The sequence below is a fragment of the Astatotilapia calliptera genome, chromosome 19, assembly GCF_900246225.1.
Source record: "Astatotilapia calliptera chromosome 19, fAstCal1.2, whole genome shotgun sequence".
In the NCBI taxonomy this organism is placed as follows: Eukaryota; Metazoa; Chordata; class Actinopteri; order Cichliformes; family Cichlidae; genus Astatotilapia; species Astatotilapia calliptera.
The window spans coordinates 6,028,477-6,038,637 of NC_039320.1; the positions used below are offsets into that span (position 1 = coordinate 6,028,477).

At 48.5% G+C, this 10,161-nt stretch overlaps 1 protein-coding gene across 3 annotated transcripts in view; it reads left to right on the forward strand.

Moving 5' to 3' along the window:
* mapkbp1 (mitogen-activated protein kinase binding protein 1) overlaps positions 1–10,131 on the forward strand; it is a 31,704-nt gene extending 21,573 nt beyond the window's left edge. For 2 of the 3 annotated variants that reach the window (XM_026151241.1, XM_026151243.1), the window contains 13 exons: positions 2,122–2,250; positions 2,473–2,591; positions 2,676–2,707; positions 3,816–3,956; positions 4,039–4,149; positions 4,592–4,695; positions 4,775–4,902; positions 4,993–5,163; positions 5,280–5,361; positions 5,589–5,992; positions 8,443–9,150; positions 9,352–9,437; positions 9,517–10,131. In XM_026151241.1, the coding sequence (XP_026007026.1) occupies positions 2,122–2,250; positions 2,473–2,591; positions 2,676–2,707; positions 3,816–3,956; positions 4,039–4,149; positions 4,592–4,695; positions 4,775–4,902; positions 4,993–5,163; positions 5,280–5,361; positions 5,589–5,992; positions 8,443–9,150; positions 9,352–9,437; positions 9,517–9,747 (2,446 nt within the window). In that variant the 3' untranslated portion in view covers positions 9,748–10,131. The remainder of the gene's footprint in view (positions 1–2,121; positions 2,251–2,472; positions 2,592–2,675; positions 2,708–3,815; positions 3,957–4,038; positions 4,150–4,591; positions 4,696–4,774; positions 4,903–4,992; positions 5,164–5,279; positions 5,362–5,588; positions 5,993–8,442; positions 9,151–9,351; positions 9,438–9,516) is intronic. The other variant, XM_026151242.1, reaches the window with a different exon arrangement.
* The last annotated feature ends 30 nt before the right edge of the window (positions 10,132–10,161 follow it).

Consider the following 10,161-nt stretch of genomic DNA (forward strand, 5'->3'; position numbering starts at 1 on the left):
ACTTTCTGCACCTGGTGCAAGGGGCTGCTGTTCCAATCCTGGAGGTGCACCTTTTGCACCTTCTTCTCATTTCGTTGGTGGGGTGTGGGTCACACTCTGGGTCACACTCTGGTTCAGACTACTGTATCTTGAGATCAATGGCAGAAGTGGCTGAGAATCAGGGACAAGGGTGTCTTGCAGTTGTTGAGGTCACCAGCATGTGTCCCAGCTCTCCCAGGATCACTCTTCATCTGTAGGTTGTAGAGGACTCCCCCACTTCAGTGAACTTGTTTCCGGTGGGACAAAGGCATCGTATCCCGAGACATCCAGGAGATTGGAGAGAAGAGCCATCAGCCATCAGTTAGTTTTCCTGCTACAACTCGAGGTGCCAACACCCTCTAAGTTATCCAAGCAATATTTGTGCCTATTGTAGTCCAGGATTGCCTCTTGCTTTCACGCATCCTTTATTCCCCATCACTGACTGCTGGTTCCTTGTGTGTTGCTGTCAAATGAAGCACATTCCTCCGTTGCTTTGGCATGTGGGATATTGCTGTGGTAGTTTTGGTGAAGCCAAAGACAGACAACAAAATCTTCCTCTGTTGCAACTGGAGGAGCTGGGGAGGAAGCTCTGGGCCAGTTTTCATCTGAGGAGTTCCTCTGCCAAGGTGCCCGAAGGAAAGACGTTGTCCTCGGAGCTCCTCCGTCAGTTGGAGTCTGAACCCCATGCCTTTTTTTACTTGAGAACTTCCAGTGTTGTCATCCAACATGCTATGTATTGCTTTATTCTGGTGTAGGCTCACATCTCCACTTCATCTATAATCCTCCAATCTTCACACCTTCACCTCCCGTGTAAGGGTGCACAGCAGCCAAAAGATCTCCTTTGTTATAAAAAAAGTCAAAAGTAGATCTCAGGCTGCTAATGCAGGAAACGGCATACAGGGCGACTCCTGGTTTGATACCAGTGGGTACTGGATTGTAGAGCAGTCTCTCTTCAGTTGTGGGACCCACATGGTTTTCCTTTCACGAGGGATCCACTCAGTCACCGGCTCCTCGTTCTCAGAAAATGCTCCTATGTTCTTTTCCATCAGCTGCTTGGCCTCCACCTCCATGCCCCTCGACCCCAATCCTCCCCCAAAGAAGAGGATTCAGGCAATGGCTAGTACTCAACATCAGTGGTGATGCAGTCAGCCTCTTTGGAGATTGTCCCCTCATTTTCTGGAGAGGAAGTTTCTTCATCTTGGGCAGATGTCTTTTCTTCAAGGACAGAGGACTGCTTGCTGTCCTTGCTCTCTGACCATCATACAGACAGTGCTTGAAGCAGTGATGACTTTCTTGCCATATAGCCAGAATAAATGATTTCTAGAGTTAATATTTTGGGTATGGTATCTTTTATGAAAAATACAAGAGTAAAAGTGCTTTTAACATGCGCTTCAAAGCTAAGTTTGACTGGGAACCTCAAAGCTCATTGTAATGTAAAGCTATGTAATGTTTGATGCATCATTATTTATTCCAGTCTATCTTGCAAATACATGTTTGTGCTGCAATGTCATGCACAAACACAAACTATTAGATCCTTAAGACCAAACCTATGTCAAAATTGTTTCATTATTCTGGTCCATTGGAGTGTGGTAGGCCATCAAAGGCCGCTACTAGAAACTCTGAATATTACATGAAATCGCTTGATTGGCCAAAAATGGGTAAATGATGTAATTTGGTAAAAAACATTAAAAACTACAATTTTTTTTGTGTTGAGTTCAGAATGAAAGCAATTTGACCTAAATCACATGATATAGTACTGTCAATAACAAGGACTCAATAAAGGTGGTTATAATGGGTTTCAATTGGCCAAAAATGGCCACGATAGAGTCAAGAGGAACAATTTGGTGTACAGTGAATATTATTGACATTATTAAGGAGCTGATGTTGAAAATTAAAAAATCTGAGAAAAATACACACCTGTGGGAAGTTTCATTCCATTAACAGAACAAAGATGGTTGAAAAAAGGTCACAATTAGGTTATGGTTATGGTTATGTTTAGGGTCAGGGTCAGGGTAAGCGGCTAGGGAAAACATTATGTCAATGAGGTGTCCCCACAAGGATATAAATACACACGTGTATGTCTGTGTGTGTGCGTGTGTGTAGCTGTATCTTCGTGTGGCGTCTGAGTCCAGAGCTCACCATCAGGATGAGGCAGCGTCTCGCTGACCTTAGACCCCCCTGCAGCAATCCCAGTTCCCAGAGTGCACCTCAGCAGCGAGCCGTGAAGCTCAGGTAAACGTGATGATGATGTTCAGACTCACCTGAAGAAAACAAACCAAACTCTGCGATCAAACGCATCCATGAAAACAAAAAACCTGACCCACAGTCAGCCTGATTTAAAATAAAATAACCTGCAGTGAGCTTGACCTCTGTGACCTCTGTCCTGAATCCTGGTGTGAGGTCACATGGTCGCGGCTCTGCATGCTGACTTGAACTTAAGTGTTTGTGCGGCAGGGAGGCGTCAACGACTCCTGTGGTCACCATGTTGTCTGACAGTGACAAGGAGGAGGAGGAGGGGGAGGAGCTTGGCTGTCCGTACTCGGACACAGCAGGAAATGTGCAACAGGAAACAGGTGTGTTAGAAATTGAATGACTCGATGGATTTGTCAGAGGTCAGGTGACCTGCACTGACAACGTTTCTTGTTTCTTCCCCTCAGAGGCGTCTGATGAGGTGTACAGCAGCAGGAAGGTTGGTGCATGTGACCTTTGACCTTTAACTGATTATTTCATTCTGTTTCGTTGTTGGGATGAAACAGCTCATTAAATGGTTTTTACCTGAAGGGGGCGCTCTAGCGAGTCCGTCCTCGTGAGAGAGAGTTGTTGTTTTTTTATATATTTGTAGTTTTCATTGGCGATCTTGTACAAAGAATTTACAGAAGGAACTTTACAACATGCAAATAGCCAACAGAATTTCAATTTCTCAAAACTGTAGTAAGATGTAAGTAATAGTTCCCAGTTGTATTTCTCTAATTTATTATTATCATGATTATTATGATGATGTCACCCTGGTTGGGCGGGAACCCTGTACCAAAAGCAAACCATCTTAGCATCAATTCTGCCTTGTTAAGCTTGTTCTCTCGGCACACCTCCTTCCAGATCTTAAAAGTTGATTTTATCCAGGGATCATCAGGATCTTTCAAACGCGACTTTAGTTTACCGTCTGCTACTATGGCTTGGATTGGAGGGCCATTAGTAGCTCGTTCTTCTGTGTCTTTCCACCGAGATTTAAACAAAGAATCACATAAACAAACTCATGGCCGTAGCCGGGCAGAATAATAACAGTCCTTCAGACATGGTAAATATGGACTGCCCCTGTCCTTTGGTAATTGTAGTGTACTGTACTGGGTTTTTTCCCCAACCATAAATAGCGGGAAACTATCTTGTCCCATTCCACGAATTGTTGTTTCGGGATTTCAGTGGGGAGAGTTTGGAAAAGATAAAGCAGGCGTGGTAGATCGTTATTGATTCTGTTCATTAGGCCTAAAGCTCCACCTCGTTAAATCCGACTTCAGATAAAAAGATAGGTTTTTTTTGTTTGTTTTTTGTTTTTTTTAAAGTATCTTAAGCTCATCGGCAAAATTTGCATTTACATATTTATGTCTAATAAGCTCTATGACAGAAACAAGTTAAGCTCCTCTAATAAACATAGTACGTATGTAACAACAGGTGTGACGTTAGAACGAACACTCAAATGTATAACAGACAGCTGCTGGGTTTGAGAACTGAACTAATGTTTAAAATATGATCTGATGATGTAACCCAAGCAGATATTTGAAGGGCTTCTGTTTGTGACTCAGCAGGATGGGGGCTTATCTGGGGCGCGACTCCCTCGCCGGCGCTGGTCCAGGAGGATGTGCGACGCTGACGGGGTTCTGATGGTGAAGTCCATGCTGGACCTGAGACTGCTGGACTCTTTCTGCCCCGACAAGCAGGCGGAGGTCAGGACACTCAGAGACACTATTCAAAAAAAACACCCGCAAGTGATTAACTAGCATTAACGGTCCTGTTTATTCTGTGAAGACACGCCCACTTGATGTTAGCCACTCCCACTGCAGCAAGATGAGGAAGGGTCAAGGTGCGGAGGAGCTTCACAGGACCAATCAGGAGCTTGGGAGCACCATCAGCCTGCAGGTTTGTGTATGTCAGGGGCGTCTCTCACTGTGATCTGGGAGGGGCGCAGCTGGTAAAAAAAATTAATAAGCCCCTCCCCCACACTCTCTCTCTGCCCCACACCCTGTTTCTCTCTCACTCACACCCTGTCGCTCCCACACGCTGGTGTGGGGAGAGAGACAGACTCCCACACCCTCTCTCTGCCGCACACCCTGTCTCTCTCTCGCTCCGCCTCACCCTTCCTGTCTCCCTCCCTTATACAGTCACACACTTCCTGTCTAACATTAACACTCCGATGGATTCAGTATCTTGCCCAGTTATACTTGGCGTGCAGACTGGGATTGAACCACTGAGTAACAGCAGGAAGTTCTTCGTGGGTTTGATGCTGCTTTGTGGCTCCAGCTCTGAAGGGCACTGTGAGCTGAACCTTACTCAGATGTGTGATGTCATCCTGTACATACAGGTACACAGACCAGAGTTTATCCTCCTGTCCAATCAGAGCGCAGACAGAGAGAACCCAGTGCTGTATCCGGACCAATGGGAGGACAGAGTGAGCCTGGCAGGCAGGTAGGACTGCTTCCTGTCCTGAGAATTCACAGATGACGTTAGCTTTTACCAGCAAATAAGCCCCTCCCCCTGCTGTCAGTGAGTTCCAGGTGAAGGAGGCGTGTCCTGCTGCTGAAGGTGCACGGCCGGACAAACCGAGTCCCGACAGCGGCTGCTCGCTGGGATTCAGCTCCAGACTGTCGAGTCCCAGCAGACCTGCAGGATACGGTGAGATGCACTCACCTGTCTGTGAGCCGCCTCGCTGCTGCTTCCTCTCACCTGTCTTTATCAGCCCAACCCTCTTCTTCTGCCCATCAGACTCGGAGCCCACAGAGCTTCTCAGCATGGATGGAAACTCCTCTGAGCTGGAGGACGAGGAAGACAGAGGACCAGGTGGCGGGGAGTGCAGGAAACCCGTACCCCAGACTCCCGACCAGGAGGCGTTCCTGAAGGAGCACTTTGTGACGCTCGCTGACCTTTCTGCCTCAGGTACGGCGGCAGAGCTTAGCAACTGATTTCAGCATTTTTCCTCCCAGTCCTAAGCGACAGGATTTGAATCACAGCAGACTCACCTACACCTGAACATGTGACCTGTGTGTTGACAGGAAGTCCGAGCAGAGCGTCTCACAGCTCCAGTGAGAGTCTGAGCATCTCGTCCAGGTTCCTCACCCAAAGCACAGCCACAAGGTAGGATTACCGTCACACACAGGTCAATAATTACACACACACACAGGTCCATTTAAACCAAACTTTATTGAAAAACGATAACAGCTTCCTGAATGCAGACGTGCAGCTCAGCTATGGGACAGGAGAATACTTGTTGTAGACACAGTGTGGCCTGAACACTGACTCTGTGGGGTCTCCACGCACACGTGTGGTAGATCACTCAGACCTTTTTTCTCTCGCTCTCTCAGCCGGACCGTGCTTCCTCTCCCATCTCGGACCTCGGGGGCTGGTGCAGGGGAGCCAAAGACTCGTCCGCTGGTCTCCGAGGTCCGACCTCTGATGGAAGAGAGCCAGAGGCAGGACGGGAAGGTGCCGTGGACCCAGGACCAAACCCAAAAACAGAACCAGGCTCAGGCCACCTCATTTCAGGACCAAGCCCAGCCTCCCCATGGTTCAAACCAGCTCCGCATCCTAGAGGAGGAGACCCCCTCGACCCAGCAGGTCCACCGACCCTCCCCGCTCAAGAAGAAGGCCCAAACTGCAGTGGAGTGCAGGAGGAACCAGGGACCGACAGCCCGGGCTGCTGCCTCCCATCTGAACTCTGCTGGACTTCGAAAGGCTCAGTCAGTCCACAGCCTGCTGACTGACACAGGTAACACTCAGATCACCACACAAACAGGTAAACAGCACAAGAACCAAAAGAGACTGTGGACCCCCAAGCAGCTGCATACACTGTACACCTGAGTATGAGCGCTCACCTGGACATAAAGAAGCTAAATTAAAGCTAGCAGGCTAACCACACCCACGTTGGCTGTGACTGTAGAAATTAAATGTTACGTCTTTGATTTGAGCCAGTAAAACCAACGCTGTTTGATATAAGTTAGCACTGTGGCTCTGTTAACTTCATTTATGCCACATGTGTCAAAGTCAAGGCCCGCGGGCCACATCACATCCGCGAGATCATTTTATACAGAGTTATTATTATTGTTATGCATGGCCCAGCGATATGAGGCGCTAATAATATACAAACTACAGATCCCATAATGCAGCGCTGCAGCCTCCTTGGCTAGGCTAACTGGGAACATTCCCACGTCAATCAAGTCAAACTTCTGTTACTGAAGCTAGCCGCTCACAATGGTGGAGAGAAAAGTTGATTCTGAAAGCAGAGCCTTTCAGCGCCAGTGGGAGGCTAAATATATGTTTACAGACAGGCTGGTAAACCCGTGTGTCTTATTAGTGGAGCTAATGTGGCTGTAATGAAGGAATTTAATTTAAGACGGCACTACGAGACAAAACATCAGGATAAGCTGTCTGTGAAGGTTCTCAGTCATCCAGGTCATCGTAGTCAAAGGAGCTTGCAAAGAAAAGCGTCTGGACGTCTTTAAGTTGCTTGAAGACGTTTCACCTCTCATCTGAGAAGCTTCTTCAGTTCTAAGGTCAAATGGTGGAGAGTCCCAGATATAACCTAGTGGGAGTGACCCCCCACAGAGGGACAAAAGGACCCCCTGATGATCCTCTAATCGCCTGACCCAAGGTGTGAAACTGGGTGTGGGTCCCAATCAGCCAGGGTTTCGGGTGAGTTCATTGTGAAACCTGGCCCCACCCTATCATGTGATTTCCTGAGGTCAGACGGCCCAGGATGTGAGTGGGCGTTAAGGCGTCTGGGAAGGGATCTCAAAACTGGATTATAGATGGCAGAGAGTTGGTGTCGTAAACCCCCGCCTCTGTTCAAAGATGGTCGCTCACAGTGGACATAGATGGATTCTTTCACTCCTCTTTCAAACCATCTGTCCTCTCTGTCCAAAATGTGAACGTTGGCATCCTCGAAAGAGTGACCTTTGACCTTTAGATGCAGATGGACTGCAGAGTCTTGTCCTGTGGAGGTGGCTCTTCTGTGTTGTGCCATGCGCTTGTGAACCTTAGAACTGAAGAAGCTTCTCGGATGAGAGGTGAAACGTCTTCAAGCAAATCAAAGAAGTCCAGACGCTTTTCTTTCCAAGCTCCTTTGACGTCAGGATAAGCTGAAAAACCTAAACGCAGAAACTACAGGAAGTAGAAGAGCTAAAGAAGAATCTGACATTTCAGCAGACGTTTGTCACCAGAGCAAAATAACAAAGTGAAGCTGTCACAAATGCACCAGTGCAACCTGCCTCACTTTCCCTGTTGCAGTAATGTTGAACCAAGTCAGCGCACTTTGCTGAGCTGCACCTGTGCAGATTCAGATGCAGCTGCAGTGTAATGATGCACTCAGGGAAAGTACGACACTGAATGGCCCACACAGTTTATTAGCTCCACTCCTGCAGCAACGCCCAGCTCCGTCTACATGCGGCTCCAACCTTGTGTTTGCTCTCATTTATTTTTTCTAGGGTTTTGGCAGCATGTTCATATTTCTAACTTGCATAATTTTGACAGGATATATTTTTATGAAGAGCAAAATATTTAAAGTTAAAGTTTATTTTTTTAAATTTATTTAATCTGTAATAATATTCCTGTCTGTTTTTATTCACATTTATGTTTAAAAAACATTGTTTTAGTGTTCAATAAATGTTTATCTTCTTTGGCCCGCGACCTGAAGTTGGCCTTGAGTTTTGGCCCCCTGTGCGATTGAGTTTGACGCCCCTGCTTTATGCGTTAACAAGCAGCTCACGTTAGCTGGCAAGAATTTAACACACTGCATAAATTTGGTGGCAGTTCATGACGTTACCTGATGAATTTGAAAGTGTCCAGTTCCAGCTCTCAGGATAAGATGTTACTGCAAAGATGGCTCACAGCTTGTTTCACACTATTTCCTCCGACTCAAGTTTTGAAATATTTGTATATCAGCAACATTTCAGTCTGCAGGATCTTTTACTCTAAACGGGCTGGCTTATGGCTAGTGTTAGCTAACGTTAGCTTGCTGTGTGATGTCAGAGTTTCTGTGTTGTGACTCCAACTCGTTAGCTACTCCGCAGACTGTTGAACCAATCAGAGAAGGTCTCGACTATTCACACACTGGAGATTAAAAACACGGAGGGCCACGGGGGGAAACGGTCTCAGTGTTACTCTGAGTTTACATGTTTTGTTGGACCTAATTACATCACTTCCTGTCTCTCTCATCATCAGGTGACTCCGCCATCTCCCAGATGATCTCTCGTCCCTTCAGAGAGGAGGTGCCCCCTCAGCTGCTCCTTCCCCCTGAGCGTCCCGTCACCCTTCCCAGCACCCCCAGACGCCCCCCATCTACGGCACCTCCCCTTCAGAGACCAAGCCCTGCCTCCCCGAGGTCCCCATCACAGGAAACTGCTGCCGCTCTGGCCGCCACCACCCCGAGGAAGTCTTCGTCATCCTCCCTGACTGCATCGGGGCCGCGCTCCTACATGAGCCCCACCGCCAGCTCCATGGCTAAGATGTCCCGCTCTGTCTCCATGGGCGATGGCCTTAACGTCCCCGAACCCACTGACGACCTGGCAGTGACATCACCGACTCCTTCATCTCAAATCAAAGAGACTCCACCTCCTGTTGTCGCCGTGGTTCCCTCTGTTACTCTGGCCACGCCCCCTCACGCAGCTGTGGTCCCAGTTGTCGTCTCTTCGTCTTGCTCCTCGTTTCTGGGGAACCATGGTAACCAGATGCCCCCACCCACCCGCTGTCTCCAGGCTCGCGTCTCCAGTAGCAGCAGGCCGCTTCCTGACAAACCCTCCCTCCCCCCTTTCTCAACGGTGTCCTCATCCTCCTCGCAGCCTCCTCCGGTATCCGTCTCCCCCCTGACTCCCGCACGACAAGAAGCGGGGCCTCCTACAGACGGCGGCGCCGGGCAGATGGACGACGCAGGTTTGGACTCTAACCCTCCTCCTCTTCATCCCTTCATCCTGTCATCTCTTTGGCTCCTCCTCCTCCTCACCCTTCCTCTCCTGTGTGACGGGTGAGACGTTTCTGTCGTCTCTGCTTTCATCGCATCATTGTTTACAGTCTGTTTTTAAATAAATAAAACGACGCTCGAGTGACCTCACCTGCTGCTTTCTCTTTATGCAGACGAGCCAATCAGTGTGGAGAGCTGCAGGGCTCTGACCAATGAGCTGCAGAGCTGCTTTAAGAAAGCGACGCACCTGTACAGGAGAGTGAGTAACAAACTCCGCCCACCTTACCATCTATGTTTGATGGTCACAGCAGTATTCACCTCTCCTCCTCTTCTTCCAGGTGAGTGGCTCCTCCTCAGATGAGTCCGCCCTCGACCAGCACCAGATGTCCCGCGTCCTATCAGAGGCCTTCCAGGCGATGAAGGCGGAGCTTGACGCCCTGCCGCTCGGCATGCTGGCAGCGGAGGGGGGGCTGGGAGGTGTGGGAGAGGTGAAGACGGCAGCGCTTCTGGAGGAGTACTCGCTGCTACTCCTGCAGGCGGTTCACAGGAGGATCAACAGCAGCACCTGAGCCCCGTCCCTCTAACCCCGCCCCCCTCCGGAAGGATCTGAAGCCATTTTGTTTTTAAACTGATGCAATGATCTTATTCGTTTTTATCAAAGACGTTTCTCGTTCCTCGAACTTCCCAGCGGCCGTCAGTCTGAAGGAGCGATCGGATTATTGATCGCCGTTAGACTGAGCAATACCACACTTTGTGATCTGATGCTAGGACTTTGTATTTATTGTGATGATGAGCTGTTACACTACTGACTCCGCCCCCTCGCCTCACGCCGACCGGCCCTGCTTTTACCGCGGTCGTGCATTTTGATGTCTTCGGGTGTTTGTGGGGATAAATTTGTAGTTTGAAACGTTTTCATGTTTTTTTGTCACGTTTAATAAAATTTTCAGACTCGCTGTGATCTCAGACTTTACTGCAGAACAAAC